Consider the following 19,587-nt stretch of genomic DNA (forward strand, 5'->3'; position numbering starts at 1 on the left):
TGAATATTGAGTGTGACACTATTTGCCTATCTTAAAATTAAGGGAATTTGAGAGAGCTAGTCTTCAAGATGAATTCGGATTGCTCCGAATATTGGTGCTTTGATCAAAATGTGTACTTTAATCGATAAAGGGCTTATGGAAGCTGAGAAAATGTGTAATGTATACGTTGTTCTTAGTTCGCGTTTATTATTATTTTATGCGCTGAAGACCTCAGGTGGTTGTTTTGTTATTTAAATTTTAGAGTAAACAAAATGGTATACACAAAAGCTTACAAGATTAAATTTTTAACTGCGAAAGGCCACTTCCAAGTTCGCCTTTCCTCTTTGTTATTGCTTCATAAGCAAGCAGTTACTCTAGTTGAAAGTGTTGAAAACAACAATAATGTAAGCACTCAGCCTCTCGATAGCTTAAAGTTCATATAGCGTAGTGCATAATGTAGGTTACTTTTTTTTTAAAATATAAAACAAAGAACAATATCCATAATAATTTTAATAACAAGGAACATTATTTCTAATATAAGAAGAATTAATTTTTAGTACGATGTAATATTTAATACAAGACATGCTAATTTACAGATGAGTACCACAATTAAACTTCCGTGATCATAAATTTACATCTCGTTCGTAATTTGACATTCACTTCATGATTGAGCTAACATTCGTAAATTGACACTGACAAGCATAATAGTGTCACCCAAAATCAGTGTTCAAAAACACAATCTATGCAACCGACTACTCGTTTGAGTACTCCTACTCAATACCAATTCGGGTTGGGTTGCTGAAACACGCTCGATTATGCAGTCAAGTTGCGAAATTGAACGGTTAAATAGAATGCTCTTGTATATGCATTATGCGGTCACGTAATATACGTGACCAGACTTACTGCACTTAATTACCCTAAAGTCTCACGATTGCTACCTATAAAGATTCTCAGAAAATATGCTACTTCAAAACCTCTAGAAGATTCCCATCCAGACCTTGTCTCGGATAAACTAGTCACCCCATCCCACCTCCTTTCCACCGGCACTAGGTGGTGGCGATCACTGCCTCCGATCGCCACCGAAGGTTGGTGCTGATGGCCTTGCCTCTCAACGTTCCCGTCTCTAATTGCTGCGAGGATGACTAGATGAGGAGTTTTGTTAGTATTTTAAAGTGTTATAACTTATTTGATCGTTATTAGTTTATGAACTTTTAGTAGCTTTACTTTTAAGTATGCAACGACTTTGATGTAAATAGCCTGGTGTATTACTGTCAGTCTTTTGTTTATAATGGTTTATATTTTTCATAAATTATTATATTTTTATAGATGATAAATAATATATGGAAATAATGGGTGTGAGGTAGCCGTTCATTTAGCAAAATAAGATACTAAGAGATCGATTATTGGTGAAGCCCGCCCAAATGTCACATCAAAATGTGTGAATCTCATCAAGTCTATCTCTTGGTAGTTTATTTTGCTAAATGATCCGACATCTCATAACTATCATTCTATATGTATATTAATCCCCTGTTACGTACAGCCTAGTGTTTTGGTTTGCACATCTGATCAGGATTGGGTTTGTGCTGTTAATTTTGTTGTTTTTTTACTTTATCAAGTCTAAAAATTGTTCCTATCTAAAATTGAGTAGTATCAGTTTTCAAATATGTTTTGAAGACCTGTATTTCCATCTCAATAATCTCATATTCAATTTTGTAATTGTGGATATCAGTTTATATTTATGAAGAAATATTTTAAGACATTTTTTAAATATGTTTCTAAGAACAGGTTAGTGTTGCTATGTATGTATATTTTGGGACATTTAATTTTCATAAGCAATATATGAACATAATTTGTTTAAAAACATCATATTGTAATTTTATTCTATATTTGTGAGCAACATTTTATATTAGAGAATCCAATGCATGAGACAATATTTTTTTGAGGAATTGCAGCAGACAATGTTATTAATATATATTTATTTTTATGTTCTTTTTTGTGAATTAGGGTATAGAATCACCCACATATGGAAAAACAAACAATATTATTAAAAGATATTTATTTTTTCCTCACAGAACATAATTCCAAAACGAAAATATGACATTCTCCTAAACCCAAACAACATTATGCTTCTTTCATGGTATTATTTTCAATTATTAACGATTTTACGAGCTATAGAAACTCAACTCCTATGGAATCCAATTACATATTTTAAAATTTCAAAAACATAATATTCAAGAAAGATTGCTTTCGCTTCACAAAAGTCCACCATTTATTAATACCTGACAGCAAAAAACATAAAATTGAGAAGCAAAATCATATATGTTACTGACTCAATAAAGAGGGATAATGGCAGTTCTAATAATTGATAACATTTATGTTAGTTATTTAATAAAGAAGTTACTCGAATGAACATCTTCATCTACAAATAAAAACAAATGGGTCCTCAAATTACTCAAAACCAACAAATACCCACAATATCAATCCTAATTTGATTGCCATTTTGGGGGGAGGTCGTTGTAGTATTTCGTGTAAGAACTGAAGATAGTTGTCTCACAATAGCTCTGGCTAAAATAAGGAAAAACAGATTAGTAAAAGAGGTGAAAGAATTTTGAAGTAATCATCTCTTTTTTTAGTTATACACATACACATTGTACACATTCAACAACAATGGCCATAAAATGTCCGAAAAATTTGAGAAAATCATGAGAAATGAAGGTAATCAATAACGATTCAACGATATCTCATATATAATAGGAATTAATGATAGAATTAAGCAAAAAGAATTAATTTTTATCATTATTACCTAGTTTTAAGAGAAGCATCCAAATTAATGAGCTTCTTTAAATTTTTTTTATTGGAGAGCCCAAATGTTGGTTGTTTACTTGTTTGAAATAATGAGATTCTTTAGTTTTGGCGGGGTTTAATGGAAGATGAGTGATTTGATGGTTGCTAATTTGAATTTTTGGGGAAATTTTCAAAAACAGTGATTGTTTTATGGGCATGAACAACGGACTAGATGCATAATTGATCGAGGGAGGCAAGTAGGAGAGAAGGATAAATATAATATTAAATATTTTCTTTGTTTATGTATTAGATATTATGAGAGAGTTCATTGCTGCAATATTAATTAGAATTCATAGTGACATGAACAATGTTTTAAGGGTTTTGCTTATATATATATATAAGAAAAATGAGTATGCTTTCTACCAAACATAAAATTGGTACTTGGTAGTAATGTGGATGCTTCTCATCTACACAATTAAAGATACTCATTTAAAAATGATCCCCGCTTAATTACTCATTCATTAAATGAGTGGATGACAAGTGGTCACATCACTACAAAGTACCATATTTGTGTTTTGTACTAAGCATACCCATATATGAGGTGACGGCTTATTTTGCTAAATGAGCTAGAAAGAGATAGCCATGTGGTGTGACCCACCTTGTTAGTCACATCCAAAGGTATGTGACTCTTTTTGCTAATGAGCCGCTGCCTATCTATTGGTAACTCTTTTTGCTAATGAGCCGCTACCTCATAACTATTTATATGTGTATGTAGGAATATGAGTATGCTTGGTACTAAGCACAAGCTGGGTGCTTGGTAGTGAGGTGAATGCATCTCAACTCCACATCATCATTCTATCTCTTGGTAGCTCTTTTTGCTAATGAGCCGCTACCTCATAACCATATGTATGTGTGTGTGCGTAGGAATATGGGTATGCTTAGTATTAAGCACAAACTGGATACTTAGTAGTGAGGTGAATGTATCTCAACCCCACATCTATAGTTGTAAAGTACTAGGAGAAAATGTGTCACATGGGAATTGGGAATGCACTTTCCATCAAACTAATCTCACTCACATCTTTGGTTGAGATACCTCCATCTTATTATCAAACACCAAAGTTGGTGCTTGGTACCAATCATACTCATATTTCTCATATGTGTGTGCATGTGTATATATATAATAAAATTTCAAAAACACATAATTTTATATATTCCTATTAATTACCTCATAATCCGATTAATCACTACCCAATATTGGGCCGTACACATAATTAGACCATGTTTTAGAACCTTTATAGTAATCATGACATTGGAGAAAGTCATAAATATTTAACAAATAATGTTTTCGAGTCTCTACTACAAACTTTTGTATTGAAATAATGCTATGTCAAAATAGCGTATATTTATAATGAAATAGTGTACACTATATCGTAATAACATACAATCATGATGTCCTCGTGTTGTTTCAAATGATATATAGCGTTTAAGGTTTTCCTAAGTTACATTATGTGAAATAACGAGTTACGTGGCGCATTTTGAAACACTGGTCGAACCATTAGGACCTATGTTACCTGAGTACTTCTATCACGAAGCCGTACCTGTACTTGACATGTACCCATACCGAAACTTCATGGACACTCCTTGGATGTATGCATACATTTATTTAGACATGCAATGAATTATATGGTCTATGTTTTAATTTAAAATACCTAAAAAAGCACTTCTTGGAGTTGGATGTCTATCCAATACTTCACACCCATTTCTTGAAATTCGTGTTCATTTTAGCCCATACTCAAGTTCAAAACTATGATTTTAAAGGGTCATTTGGGTGTCTAGTTTAAAAACAAGCAGTTTCTAATTTCTAATGATTTTAACATAAGAAAAGAAACTTAAAATGTGATAGAAATCTTAATTCTAATAACATATGAATTGAAAACCCCTACCCGTTTCCATGAAACTTAGATTATTACCTTAAATGAAACCATACTAAAGCTGACTTGAGAAGGTCTGTTGGGATGTTTTAACTGATACCAGATGAGAATTTTGCTTGCTAGTTTTATTGTATCAGTGAATGACTTAAAAACACTACTTACACTTGAATTCAGAAAATTTTGGTTGTAGTTCAACTGTTTCTGTTTCTTTTATGTGTCACCACTTACTGCTTGCAAATCTGTGTACATCATGCATTTTTGTCCTTAGTGGTGCTTATCCTTCCTCATTCTGAGTTTACGTGCAGGGAGAACTCCAAGTTGTTTCATGGTTTCAATTTCTCCCTTATGAATCTGATCCAAACCCTCTTCCAGAGAAAAGGTTTAATTAAGTCATGCAATTTCCTTTTAACACTTGCTTTAATTATTATTGATAAAAAATGCATTTACTAGTTTTTGTCACTTTTCCCGCTTCTTTCCAGTTTGAAATCCGAACAGAAAGATGCTGCTACTTATTTGGTGCTTTCAGCACATCTGCAGTTGCAGAACAATGGATTTCTCAGCACGTGGACCAACTCTTTTGTTGGTCCATGGGATCCATCTCAGGGCATACACAACCCTGGTGAGGATTCTAAGCAATGCCTTTCCTTTGTGTTCTCCAGGCTTAAAAATTTTTAGGTTTTAAATGGTGATTAAATTTGCAGATGAGAAAATTAAGCTTTGGCTTTTTCTTCCTGGACGGCACTCTTCAATAGATGAGTCTGCTCAAGCTGCAGTATCAAAATTGAGAGGTTTTATTTATTTATAGCTTTATATCCTATAATTGTAAAAGTATATTTGTGTTTTACCAGAAGATGTATTGTCTCCCTAATTTTTTTTTACTTTGGTTAAATTTATGATAAAATTGTGGGTTTCGGTATAAAGTTATTGGTACTGGACTCTGGTTAGCCCCTGGAGACTCCGAGGAGGTTGCTGTTGCTTTATCTCAGGCATTGAGAAATTCATTGGAAAGGTTGCTCCTCTTACTCTTAAGAATATCCAGTATTTATTAGTAATTTGATTTTCATTTTCCTTTCTTTTTCAGATCATTAAGAGGACTATCCTATGTGAGATTTGGGGACGTTTTCACCAAATGCCACTCATTTGCATCAAACACACAAAACTTCAGGTATCTTGATGAATATTTTACTGGAAGTATTATGATGCATTGTTTTTCCTAGTAGTCTCATTCAAGGTTTTAAATATCGGTTATCGGGGATTTATCGGACAGCCAAAATCCTTATCGGATAGCGGAAATCGGGGATATATCATGGATAAGTAGTATTTATCAGAGCAATGTATTGGATGGTGTATATATATAATATAACAACTAAAAATGTAATCTAACCATGCTTATTGAAATATAAACATACCAAAACAGAAAAGCAAAGTATGTACAGTTTATTCACTAATTTCATATATAAGTCTCTGTTACAGGAAAAACAGAAAAGCAAAGTATGATACAAGAATAGTTATAGAACTGATATTACTCAAAAGAGAAAGTGCGTGCGTGAAGGAATTACAAGAGAAGGAAAGCTCACAGCATGTGTATATAGCCATGTTTCCGGACAAAAAAAACATGGTTGAGAGAGGGTAGGCGAGCGACGAAGTTCAAGGTTGAAGTTCACGAAGGCGAGTGACGAAGAGGCGCAGAGAACATGAGATGGAGATAACGGAGGAAGCGCCCAACAAGAAAAGGAGCAGCCGCCAGAGACGAAGTTAGGGTTTGAAGGTCGGATTCACAAAGTTTCGGGTTTTAAGTTTCATATTATTAACAAAACGGGTCGGGTCGGGTTTTAAAAACTCAACAACTCAACTCAAAATGCCTGGCCGATAACCCCGATAATTTAGCCTTACTTATCGGCCGATAAGTGCCGATAATGCCGATAACTCGCCGATAATCTATCCAAAATGATAACCGATTACAAAAGCAACTTATCCTAGCGGAGAGCTCAAAAATCCGATAACTCGGCCGATAATAACGATTATCGGCCGATATTTAAAACAATGGTCTCATTGTACATCATTGTCTTAGTACTTCAAATAAAAGATAGATGTCATAGACAAGATTAAAATATGTCATGGCGATCTATTTGGCTACTATTAAGGTCAGGAAACAAATTAAAATCTCACATCTTAAGTCCAACTGTTCATGCAAGGTAAGTAATTTTGTCATTCAATGCTTAGTGCCCACTTTTAGGATCTTACATAAGATAGAACACCCAATGCAACCCCAGAAAGCTTAAGCTAGTGTTTGGATACTATGTCGTTTCCCTTGTTTCCATGGTGTTTTTGTTAAAAACAAAACACGTTGTGTTTGGAAACCATGATGCTTTTTGAACTAAAACATCCTCAAACCAAGAACATTTATTTCAATACACCTTTTAAGTGTTTTGAGTTTGGTGTTTTGATTTCAAGTTTGAAGGGGTGTTAATATAATATCTAATACACACACACATATAATTAATATAATTTATTATCAACATGCTTGTTATATCACATTATAATATATTATAATATACTATATTTAATCTAATATGTTAGTAATATTTAGTAAATAAAATAAAACATATTAAGTTATATTATGAGCAAGATGGAGGAACTTGGTACCAAGCACAAGTTTTTGTGCTAGGTAGTGAGGTGACTCATTTTCATCCACTCATTCAAATGGGGGACCGCATTCATATGAGTTGGAGAGTGGATGAGAATGAGACACCTCACTACCGAGCACAAAATTTGTGTTTGATACCAAGTTCTTACATTTTTCTCTTATATTAATAGTAGTATAATATTATATTAAAATAATAGTATTTTAAAAATAATATATATTATATAGCAATAACAAATTGATATACCAAAACAATTAAATATAGTTTTAGTTGAAGATATTATGTAATAATTATAATATAAAATATTAAAGTATAATATAATATTATAATAAATTATACTATAGTATAATGATAATGATGTTAAATAAATATTATATAGTTTAATTATAATATGTTCTATGATAGTTAATATCTAATCATTAATAATATCTTTAATACTAATATTACCAAGGGTCAAACTAGTGCTGATAAAAAACACTCACCATGGTGTTTTGAAAACACTTTGGAGGGAAAACACAATGCCATGGTGTTTTTTAGAAAAACACAACATGAAAAATTCCATGGTATCCAACGAAGGTGACGTTCAGGGAGGGAGCCTTCTATCTGGCAAATAGTGACAGATCTATGTATTTTAGGGTTCAAAATGCCACGTGTTGCACTAAATTGAGTGGTGCTTGAGCTACTGTTTCATGCTGTTGAACAAAGTAACCAGCCCCTTTTCCATTTCTGGCCAACTATAAGCAGCGTCTTTTAATTTCTATGCACCATGAACAGCCACTATGCAGAGAGGCATATATTTTCTTTCATTTCTCATGGTGGCTTCTAATTCTAGAAATTCTCATGGGCGGGCAAGCTGTTTTCTGACAATGCAGTTAAGCTATGTTTGACAGCACATTCTTGATTTTTTCCCCAAGTCATAAAAATCGTAATTATTTTTCTTCCTTATCTTTCCTTATGCTCCATTATGTGGAACTATCAAGTAGAATGTGTCCACTAGCTATATCCGATTATCAGTGTGTTAATATGTTTTTCTTTTTCCATTTATTTTTCAGTTCTACTTCACTATTTATTTTTGTAGGAGAGTGCAACCGACGATTGAGTTTATCTTTTCTGTGAATGAAGAAGCAATCTACGTGCATGCAATAATATCTGCAAAGTCAGTAACTTTATTTACATGTCTATTTATTTTAAATCATTTTTTTAGTTCTCACAAGGTTCTGTTTGATGAATCTGTCGTTCTTTCTGTAATTATAAAGTTGATAAGAAGCATTATAATTGTGATTATGATTGTTTACATGTAGGCATGTTCGGGGACTTTGCAGCGATGACATGGAAAGGGTATCAAAGCATCGTTCCTCTAATTCCACTGGGGAAGGTCTTCCAGGTACACCATATAATACAAGTTGTTCTTCAGATGTCCATCTTGTTGATCCTGGAAACAAGCTCTCGACTTCTGATATATACTAGTGATTAATGAGTTCTATTACTGAGGGAAATGCATTGTTATTTATACATTCATTGGCAAAGTTTTATTGCTATTTGCAGATTGCTAATAGATACTTCAGTTCTAACCAGGATAAACTTGAAACCTGTAAGGAACCTTACTTATTTAGCTTATCCAGTGTCAACCAATTATGAGCTATAAAGTACTTGCTCCCTTATTTAGAGGGCCGGTATTGATAGATTCGGGACCATGTATCTTTTTTCCCCTTCTAACTGTCTAAGTTGAGGATGACCTGTTGTTTTTTACCTTTTTTTTTTCTTTTTTTTCTATTTTTCTATTTTTCTTTTTAATTTTCTTGTCATGGGTTAGCCATGATCTAAGTTATGAATCTCTGACATCATCATGAAGGTCATAGTATTTAAGATGGATAAAAGGTTGTTATTCCCTCGATGTTTAGGTAGGTATCCCTCTCTCATTCTATCCATTGCAATTTGCCAAGCACGTGTCTCGTCATTTTCCTGCTAGTTTGGCCTCTTCCTTTACATTTAGATCTTAGTTATTTTCTGTCTTTTAATTATTCCTTGTTTGCATCAAAATCATAGTCATACCATATCTGGATGTACTTTCACAAGGCACGAACATGTCAAGTTGAACGGTGACTTGAATTTACTGTTAAATCTAACTTGTTGAAAATGAAGATTAATGAGAGTAAAGCTGTTCCTGTAAACATCTCTCTTCAGTCTTACTTTTCAGGGAAACAATTTGGGATTTATATTTTCTGGTGTGAGACCATCAAAATGTATCCTTTGACTGCAGCTTTCTCAGTAACAACTCTATCATGCAAATTATGTTGTTTTCTGAGTGTCCCTTATATTGATTATGAAATAACTAAAAAAAAGAAAAGAAAAGAAAAGAAAAAAAATGGAAATTCCTGACATTGCTTTGACGAAATAATCAGGTTTCATGAATGTTAGATGACTTGAAATCATGTATATAGTTTTTCATCTTAGATTTATTGTTCATGTCTGAACATTGAACCATATGGCAGTCATTGTTGCCCCTAATGGCATGCGAGGAAGACTTACAGGATGTTGTCCAAGTGACCTGGTGAAGCATGTGTATATCAGGTACTTTGTTGAGAATCTTTTATCTTTGTTTTATTTCAAAATGAAGAACAATGTGCTAACCTGTTTTGGTTTATCCAGTTTGCTTATCGTTCTACTAGACTTGACATGGAAGTGTCTGTTTTCGCTAAATGCAATCAAATAAAATGATTTTTCCTTAGTAGTCTATCTTTGTGTTCTTTTTTTATAATTTTTTTTATTCCTTATTGCAATTTTTCTCTCTTGGTTTGACAATTTCAGCAAGAACAAGGCTTCAAAAGGGTTAATTGGGGGAATGCCTTTTGATGTCGCTCAATCTTCAGGCTGCCAGCTAAGAGGTCAGAGTTGCTTTGTTGAAATTACTCTGGGTTGCTCCTCTAAATGCAGTAGCAAAACTTTGGAGTCAGGCGTTAACCAAAATAAGAACACCATCCATCATGGAGAGGTACAAATGAAGCCTGTTGGAAGAAGTCAGCAGAAGCAGGGATCAGAAGATCAACTTGCAATTCTTCAAAGAACATTCATTTACCAACCAGAAACTGTGCTGGTTCCTTTAATGCACAAGGCGTTTGCTAGAACTTCCCTCAAGAGGTATCTGTTTTTACTATCTACTGCTTCTGAAGTTGCACTTTACTCATTTTTTTTTCTATGTGCAGGTTTTGTCGGAAAAATTGGTCCCAAAAATCATTAACTGAGCTGTGGCCATTATGGGGTTTTTCGTATTCATCACATATTGAACATTGGTTAGTCCTTGCTTTCCATTACTCGCTATTGTATGCTCTTTAAATAACCACTTTATAAGCACAAAATTCAATCTTTCTATGAAAAAACGCCAAACACACATCACACATGCACACCAATTCGACATATGCATTGATGTGGCTGAATCTCAAACCAAGTGTTATGAATTGAGTTAGAGTAATAAAGAAAGAGCCCCTTTATTTACTTGGCTGAGATTCAACCGCATCACTGTAGATGATAGAATCATATAATCTTCTGATATGCCATATGATACCCTATATATAATTTTATTTTATATATAATCCATATTACAATGTAAAGCTAATTGTTGATTGTGGATATTATGTATGCTCATATTCACTTATTGTACGTTCATCTTTACTTCCTCTTGACTGCTGTTAAGTAAAAAATAGTTCTTACACAAACCAAATTAGTGCGTACATATGTATGAATGTAGGCATGCAGACATCACGTATGCTTACTGCTACAAAAGTACCTTAAACTATCTGAAGCAGGTTTCACAATTACTCCTTTTGATTTTATCCAGACTGTCCAGTGTTGATGTTTATTATGTATCTAAAACAAATTCTAACTATATAACAGGGATCCTAACTGTTTATGTAAAACTGAATCCTAATGTTGACTGTGACTTAATGAAAATTTAGTAATTAACTAATTGATGAAGTTTCAAAAATTTTTAACTAAATGTGCAAGATTTCTGAATTGGCAATGGGAGGATCAGTGTACTAAATAAAAAAGATAAGGGAAGTCTTATGTCTAAAACTTCTGTATTTTATACTGTTTTATGCATGTGAAGAATCCCTTGTAGTTTTAAATTTATGCACATGTTCTGAATAATAGACTCCTTTTAGGCTTCTTTAGGCTGCTACAATCGCTATAGTTGCTCTCATCTTGTCCTTTTATGCTGATTATCTGTTTGGTTAGCTTGGCATTTGGAAGCACTTGCAATGATGTTATTGATGGACTTGAAGTTGATAATATGCGACTGCAGCGCCGACTTAATAGCAACAGCAACAGTAGTAGTATCAGCAGTGTAAGTAGCACTTCAAGTGAATCTGATAATGTGATGGCTATTGATGGTGATGATCTTGAAGCAGATGCTGATTCTCATGGCTCTAAAAGGGCTGCTTTATTGTCCAATGAACAACTCGAGAATGATGGCAGTAGAATGGTAATTATACATGTTCAAACTTAGTATGCTATGCTTCTCGCATTGATGATTGTTGACTGCAGATGACAATCTTGTTTCATGAAGAAATAATCTGGTTTAATGAATGTCTGAGTTCTCAGAAATTGAACCTTTTCTGCAAATGCATAACAACTTGTCTAGCTGAAACTGTTTTTAATGCAGGTTAAGCGTCCTCGGACAGGCACAGATGCACTTGGTCAGACTGCAGGCGTACTTGTGCAGGATGCAAATAATTCAGCTTCTGCAGGACTGATAAATTTTGAATCTCAATGGGATTGGGACGATGATGATGACGAGAAAGGCTTTGGCTTGGATATCCAAATAATACTTTCCGAATTTGGAGATTTTGGTGATTTCTTTGAAAATGATGTTCTATCATTTGGTGAGGTATGTTTATTGGGAATCCTTTGATCATAATCTGATGCACATGTTCTCAGGGATTTTTTTTCTTCTCTATTTATATCTAACTTTTAAGTTGATGCATGCCAATAGCTAAATTTGAACCCTTTATCCTACAGACGGGTTGAAAGATCAGATTATGGCTTATTCCTTTCTATTCAAGTTAACTGTTTACCAGTTGGAATGTCTAGAAGCAAAAACTTCTTATAATGTTTTTATGTGGTTTCCCAAGTGAATGAGCTAACTACATTAAATTTGATTAGTAGACACTGATATTGATGTCATATTCCGACGTGGGAAGAGTGTATATGACCTGAGGACACAATTATACATGTATATTTCTTCTGAATAAGTGTGTTTAACTAAATATATGTAGTGCTCAAAGGCATAAACTTCTCGTGAATGACGGGAATATTGTGTAGTGCTCAGGGTAAATTTATAGTTGGCTGATCTTTATCTGTATTCCAGTAAATAGGAAATATAAGAAATAGGAAATATAAGAAAACATCCTAAAATATGAATTTTTTCCCCTTTGATGGAAAGCTCTATATCAATATTTCCTTCACTTTCCTTCTTGTAAATGACCTTCACCAACTTATCACTTGCTATTTGTAGCTGCACCGCTTGAATCATTGTCCGAAGCTTATTGTAAACTGTCCATGGTCTTACAAGAAAATTTAATCTAATTTGCATTGATGCATTTTTTTGTTTACATATTTGGTAATTTTTAATTTTTAAGTTGGTCGAGATCAGAAATAAAGGTCTTTTTACTACAAATGTTGATGTTATGTTTTTCTTATGCAGCCTCCTGGAACAGCTGAATCTCAAGTCCTCATGTTGCCTGCCCCTGATTGTGAAGATGTCAGTGCAAGTCCTTGCACTGGAGGAATGGATGTTGATCAGAAACTTTCGCCTGTTGCTCTGACTTCTTTTGAGGGAGTTCATCTTCCACGTTTGGCGCTTACGGAAAATACTCAAAGCAAAAATACAGAATCTACAAGGGATTCAAGATCACTTGCAGAAAACCATTTCTTGCCACCCTCTATGGGTAAGTTTGATTATCTCACAAAGGCTGAAGCGATGATGTCATTTGCACCTGAATATGCAGCCGTTGAGACTCCTGTTAGTGAGTTTTCAACATCAATTTTTAAAAGTCCATACTTACCCCGATCTAAAAGGGTCGAAAGTCTGCAGTCAAGCACAAGTGCTTATGTGTACGGCATTACACCATCTTCTTCTTGTGTGGAGACATCAGAGGAAAAACTGGAAACAACAGGCAAAGTGGGTTCTGCAGGACATGATACAAATTCCTCTGCAAGATCATCGAAATTATATGATCTTGTTCAAGTCGGGAGAAAAAAGAACGACAGTAAATCAACCAACAATGACATATCTTTACTTAAAGGAGATGCATCTTCTCTGTCTGGCATCAATTCGTCAACCACGACCTTCACTCTTCAAAGGAAGAACGAACAAACATTTGAGGCGGGACATCTTTTACTGCCCGTAAAGACTGTACTTGCTACAGAAATTGAATGCATCATGTTTCAAGCTGCCATGTGTCGGATAAGACACACATTACTTTCACTGAACAATCATTTACCTTTTGGATTGAGTAATGTAGCTGGAAATGTTATGCCAGAATCCTGTATTACTCGGACACCTTCTGATATGGTGCCTAATAAGTATGATATGAAGAAGAAAGATTCTTTACCTGTCAGAATAGCTGGTGAATTTGACGGAGGAATTTTTGAAGAACCTCTCACCGCACAGGTGGGTGTTTGGCGCTCTGTTGGGGTTCCTAAAGTAACAAAGTCTTCAAATATGCGAATTTCAGAAAATTCATCTTCATTGGCTGGTAATATGCTGACTGATGATGGTTTAAGTTTCTCTGGGCAAAGACAACCTCTTCAGGAGCTTCTGGATGCGATGGTCTTGCTAGTTCAACAATCTACTTCCTTTGTGGATATTTCACTGGATATGGATGACAGTGAGAGTTCCTACTATTTGCTTGCGTTACAGGAACAAGGAAGGCGTGGGTTTTCTTGTGGTCCTTCTATGGTTCATGCAGGTTGTGGTGGACTTTTGGCCACATGTCACTATATGGACATTGCTGGTATTGACTTGATAGATCCGCTCTCTGCTGATGTAAGTTTCTTGTCTTGTATTCTACTTGGATACTCTTTCATATCCTTTGCTGCTTCTCTTGTTGATATTAAGAACCATAAGTTTTAGGTAGCTATTTTTTGAAGACCATAACCTTGTGTAGGTAAACTTTGAACAGTAGCAATTTAAATAAACATGCACAAATAAGTATCCCATGATGGCAGTTTCTTGTGATCTCAATATAACATCTTGGCAGTTAAGCTGCATTTCATTTCATATCCTGTCAAATTTTTTTCGTTCTTGTTCTATGCCAAATATCAAATCTTAAATCAGTTACTACCTGCTGACCTGTAATCCCTTGTTTGTTTAGCTGGATCATCTTTTCATAGGACACGCTGTGTATGATATCTCTGCATTGATATATGTGTTACGCTTGCTGTTGACAAAATACTTTAATATTTGTGGGTAGGTTCCACCATCATCTGTTATTAGTTTGCTGCAGTCAGACATTAAGGTTGCCATGAAATCTGCTTTCGGAAATCCAGATGGCCCGTTAACAGTGTTTGATTGGTGTAAAGGACGAAGCCAATCGATCGACTCAGGAGCTTCTGGAGATGGATATTCTTATGTTAGTGAAACTAAGGACTCCTCTGGTAATCTTACTATTGTTGGAGATTCAATAAGTCCTCAATCAATTGGTGGTTCATCTTGTATTAGAGGTATGCTTTGCTGCTTATACTAAATTTTATAATTTTCCTATGCTAACATAATGCTAGACTCTATTTATATCACTATAGAGGGGCCGAGAATGGATGAATCATCTCAAAGACGATTAAGCCAAGAGATGGGCAATTCAGAGTCAGAACAGCAAAAGGGCTATTCTTGTGGTAGGCCAACAGTTGCGGTGTTGCCATTGCCTTCTATACTTGTTGGGTATGCATCTTTCATACCATTGTTCAGTTTCCAAATTATTTTACCTTTTGTGAAGTTAGATAATAGTTCTGTAAGATGAGTATGTGTGATGGCTTATATGGTAGGTACCAGGATGATTGGCTGAAGACATCTCCTAACTGTCTTGAATTCTGGGAAAAAGGTCTAGAACCTTATGCTTTGCAGAAGTCAGTAAGTGCTAAGAGTTAGTTTCTATCATTCTTAATGATATTTTCCCCTTCTTATGTTTCACGTTATTCTGCTAGAAGTTGGTTGACTTGATTGTTACTTTACCTTTTTGGCAGTGGGTCATTTACTGTTCCATTTTTTGGTTGGGTTTGGTTTTGGGCAGACTATTTTGTTGCATGCCTCTTCTAAAGCCTCTTTTTTTTTTTTAAACTTCACTGCTTATGCATGTTGATGATTGTTACAGGTTACTTACTGTGCTGTTTGTCCGGATATTAATCTGCTTACTTCAGCTGCTGCTGATTTTTTTCAACAGTTAGGAACGGGTAAGTCCTCTTTTCTGGTTGGGTGCACTGTTTGCTTCTGCTATTCTTGATTAATATGTCTTCCTGTATCTTGTGGTGACTGTATATTCATCTGCTATTTATGTGAAAGGTATATTTGTCAGACAAAGCAAGCTTAGAGTTATAACTAAATAATTTATGGCTTTCTTTCAAATTTGGAGGCTCTGGCCATGTCGTAAGTGTAGGCCTCTTGAATAACATGGCCAGAATTATCTGCTACTCAGACTCAATAATGTTCATCTGGTGCATTTTACGTGAGTTTGAATAATTGCTGAAATCTTTGAATAATGGTTGATTTCCAGAATGGAAGTCTCTCTTTTTCTTTTTCTGATACTGCGGTTTGTATTCTCCAAGTAATTCTACCTCTTGGCTCATCAATAGTTCTGATTGAGTGTAAACCATAAAATGAAACCTTGTTCCGCTTATTTTGGGTTGGATTTCTATTCATCTTTGCCAACCATTGCTTTATAGGCCAAATTTATAGCTAAAGGCATGTTGTGCAGGTTAAAATAGGTGGGTGGGTTTGCTTATTTGGTTTTTGGTAGAATAACTCGGTGATTGTAATTCAGGCTGCAAATAAATCTTAGCCACAGGTGCTTGCAAGCCTAGATGTGGAAGCCGAGAAAGCCTCTGGATAAGTAGGAGCCTTAACATTGTTGCCAAACATAGACAGAATTAAGAATACCACATCCCTCTTTTCATGCTGCTCATGAACAGAAACATTATTAATGCTTCCATGCAGATTATCAAACTCCTTTATTGACCCTTGTAAACCAAGTGAAGAGCTTCCTTGTGCATCTTCTGTGGCTTTGAGCCTGAATTATGTTGCTCACTTTGATGTACTTCTGTTTAAATATTTTATCTTTTATAAATGCTAAATTGACTTTGACCTCTTTCACTATTTGATTTTGACATCCTTTTTGCTGACTTATTTTAGCATGGAACCCTAGGTAGTAGCCTCTCTACAAATGGGGACTCCTGCAGCCCTTCATTGTTTATAGTGAAAAATGAAAATATAATATCTGATCTAAGTACTCCTTTGCTCTTCTATCTTCTCTCTTTATTTTCTTGTCTAATTACATGGCTCTCTTTTCCTTCTTAAGTTTGGCTTTACGAGGATTTGTTGAGTAATCTTGTCTTACATATAGAACGGGTCTCTCTGGTTTGTTGTGTTCCACTGATAAGTACTTAAAAGTTATGTGTGGGTATGACTCATGTTCTGATTTTGGTCTAGAGAAGCTAATTATTAGCTTTTTCAAGTATGGAATCACCTAATAGTAAGGTAATGGGAGTTACCTTATTAAAGAAAGTAAGAAACAGGGAGTTCCTAGGTGAGACCAGTTAACACCTCTGAGGGAGTGCAAAGGGGAGAGTGCAAGACAAAAGATACTACAAAGCATAATAGGTAGAGGTGTATAGAAGTTCAACAGGACGTGTAGGTGTTTTTTGCTTTCTTTTTTGTTTTGTTTTGTCTTTTATTTTTGGTTTTTTGTTTCTTTTTTCGCGGGGGATCTTAATTTTCCTTTCTATTATGTTTCTTTACTTTTCTATGTGTTGCATAAGACTTCCAAATGACAATTTTCTATTTGGGAATCCTATGTGTTCCAGTTTATGAGGCCTGCAGACTAGGAACTCATTCACCTTTGGTCAATGGAAGCCAGATGGAACTATCCCCTGGAAAGGGTCCATCTTCTGGCCTAGTTCTTGTTGACTGTCCCCAGCAAGTGAAGGTTGCAGGAAATAATCTATTTTCTATCAGTTCAATAAGTGACTACTTTCTGGCGTTATCCAAAAGTTGGAGTGTGGATAAATTCATTAGTGCTCTTGGAAAGGTTATCAGGGATCTAAAACTCACTACAAGTTCTTCCCAGAATCAGAAGGAGGGGAGTGCAGGTCCATGCACTGTATGTTTCTCTATTCCTTTTTTCCTCTGTTTATAGTAGATATTATTATATAGAAAAATTCCCCTGTTTTGTTAATGACTTATGCCAGTGGAAGAGTGACCATAAAAATAAACTGATTATCTTCTTAATGCAAAATTTGGTGTCTTTTAAGGCATAAAAGTATTCTATATGCATGGAACTGTCTTCATGAATTCTGAACTTCCACCTATGATGTTCGAAGTAGATTCTTTTTTACATTTGTTGTGTGTAATTGCCTACAAAGTACAAACTGACTTGCCCTTTTCATGATTCACTCAGGTAGTATATGTTGTATGCCCTTTCCCTGATTCTACAGCTGTTCTGAGAACTCTGATCGAGTCCTCTGCTGCCATAGGATCAGTTGTCCTGTCTCCAGATAGAGAGAGACAATCCTGGTTACTCTCTCAAGTTGCGAGAGCTCAAAGTTGTCCGGCTGCTGCCGATGAAGTAACATCAAATGTTGTAATGCTCTCAGGATTCAGCATTCCAAAACTTGTTTTGCAGATTGTGACTGTCGATTGCTTACTAAGAGTCAATAGGCCAGTGAGTGAGCTTACGGTCTTGAAAGATATTGCTTTCACTGTGTACAACAAGGCTCGTCGAGTATCACGGCCTATTCCTAGCAATGACATGTTTCGGACATTATCTGCGTCAGGGAGACAACAAGCTTCATTGATGCATGCGGCTTCTCCAATTCAAGGCATGTGGAAGGATTGCCTTGCTCCTCGAATGTCTGGATCCTCTCTTTCTAGAGAAGGTGAGCTTGATGCTGCCTTGAGGCCTGGTGCTTGGGATAACTCATGGCAGGCATCAAGGACAGGACTTGATTCAAATAGATCAGCGGATTTGCATTTTCAAGATGAGACAAGATGCATGTTTGAACCACTATTTATACTGGCAGAACCTGGTTCTTTGGAGCGTGGCTCGTCTGTGAGCGTGTTAGGAAGTGCATCACTAGAATCTTCTAGTTCAAAATCTGGTATTGATGATAGTAGTGGAATTTATATGCAAAATTCCAATTCAGGAAGGAATTCAGAGGTTGGAACAAATTCATTGCTCGACATAGCAGACCATGATCAAAAATTAGCCAGCCTTCACTGTTGTTATGGGTGGACTGAGGACTGGCGGTGGCTTGCCTGCATATGGACAGACTCTAGAGGAGAGTTGCTTGATTGTAATATATTTCCATTTGGTGGTATTAGTAGCTGCCAAGATACAAAGGTTCTCCAAAGCCTGTTTGTTCAAGTTTTACACCAAGGTTGTCAAATATTATCCAGTTCTCCTGATTCTGGCTCTGTTAAGGCAAGGGACATAATTATTACACGTATTGGAGGTTTCTTTGAGTTAGAATGCCAAGGTAATCATTAATATTCTTTTCCTTCTGCTTTTTTCTTTCCATTGTTTTGGAATTAAGAAAATGAGTGTTATATTCTTTCATCACCAACGTGTTATGTAAAACAGAATGGCAGAACGCTATATATTCAGTTGGAGGAAATGATGTTAAGAAGTGGCCCCTGCAACTAAGGCGATCTACCCTCAACATTCTCTCCTCGAGTACTAATGGAACTTCTCTTCAGCAACATGAAATGGGTTTAATACAAGAAAGAAATCTTCCTCCCTCACCTAGCTCTTCTTTATACAGCCCTCGTGCAAAAACAAGCTATATGAAAAGTGGTCTAGGCCAGGGTAATACCAAAAAACAACTACTGGCAGGACAGACTGGGGCTGACAATTCAAGAGGACTTCTACAGTTGGTTCAGAGCATCAGTTTAGTTGGAGTTTCTATTGATCATTCTTTGTACCTAATGCTTCCAGCTGATTCTTCTTCCTCTGGTGAGTCCCCCTGTTCATAAGTTACATTTC

General features: G+C 35.4%; 1 protein-coding gene across 2 annotated transcripts in view; it reads left to right on the plus strand.

Moving 5' to 3' along the window:
* LOC109833757 (mediator of RNA polymerase II transcription subunit 13) overlaps positions 1-19,587 on the plus strand; it is a 21,809-nt gene that overhangs the window by 963 nt on the left and 1,259 nt on the right. For both annotated transcript variants that reach the window (XM_020401559.1, XM_020401560.1), the window contains exons 3-22: positions 5,000-5,073; positions 5,174-5,313; positions 5,396-5,482; positions 5,616-5,703; positions 5,776-5,859; positions 8,418-8,495; positions 8,641-8,723; positions 9,832-9,910; positions 10,148-10,477; positions 10,543-10,629; positions 11,573-11,819; positions 12,000-12,224; positions 13,041-14,384; positions 14,812-15,061; positions 15,140-15,275; positions 15,380-15,464; positions 15,706-15,784; positions 17,411-17,706; positions 18,004-19,081; positions 19,186-19,557. In XM_020401559.1, the coding sequence (XP_020257148.1) occupies positions 5,000-5,073; positions 5,174-5,313; positions 5,396-5,482; positions 5,616-5,703; positions 5,776-5,859; positions 8,418-8,495; positions 8,641-8,723; positions 9,832-9,910; positions 10,148-10,477; positions 10,543-10,629; positions 11,573-11,819; positions 12,000-12,224; positions 13,041-14,384; positions 14,812-15,061; positions 15,140-15,275; positions 15,380-15,464; positions 15,706-15,784; positions 17,411-17,706; positions 18,004-19,081; positions 19,186-19,557 (5,242 nt within the window). The remainder of the gene's footprint in view (positions 1-4,999; positions 5,074-5,173; positions 5,314-5,395; positions 5,483-5,615; positions 5,704-5,775; positions 5,860-8,417; positions 8,496-8,640; positions 8,724-9,831; positions 9,911-10,147; positions 10,478-10,542; positions 10,630-11,572; positions 11,820-11,999; positions 12,225-13,040; positions 14,385-14,811; positions 15,062-15,139; positions 15,276-15,379; positions 15,465-15,705; positions 15,785-17,410; positions 17,707-18,003; positions 19,082-19,185; positions 19,558-19,587) is intronic.

This window comes from Asparagus officinalis, chromosome 3, assembly GCF_001876935.1.
Source record: "Asparagus officinalis chromosome 3, Aspof.V1, whole genome shotgun sequence".
In the NCBI taxonomy this organism is placed as follows: Eukaryota; Viridiplantae; Streptophyta; class Magnoliopsida; order Asparagales; family Asparagaceae; genus Asparagus; species Asparagus officinalis.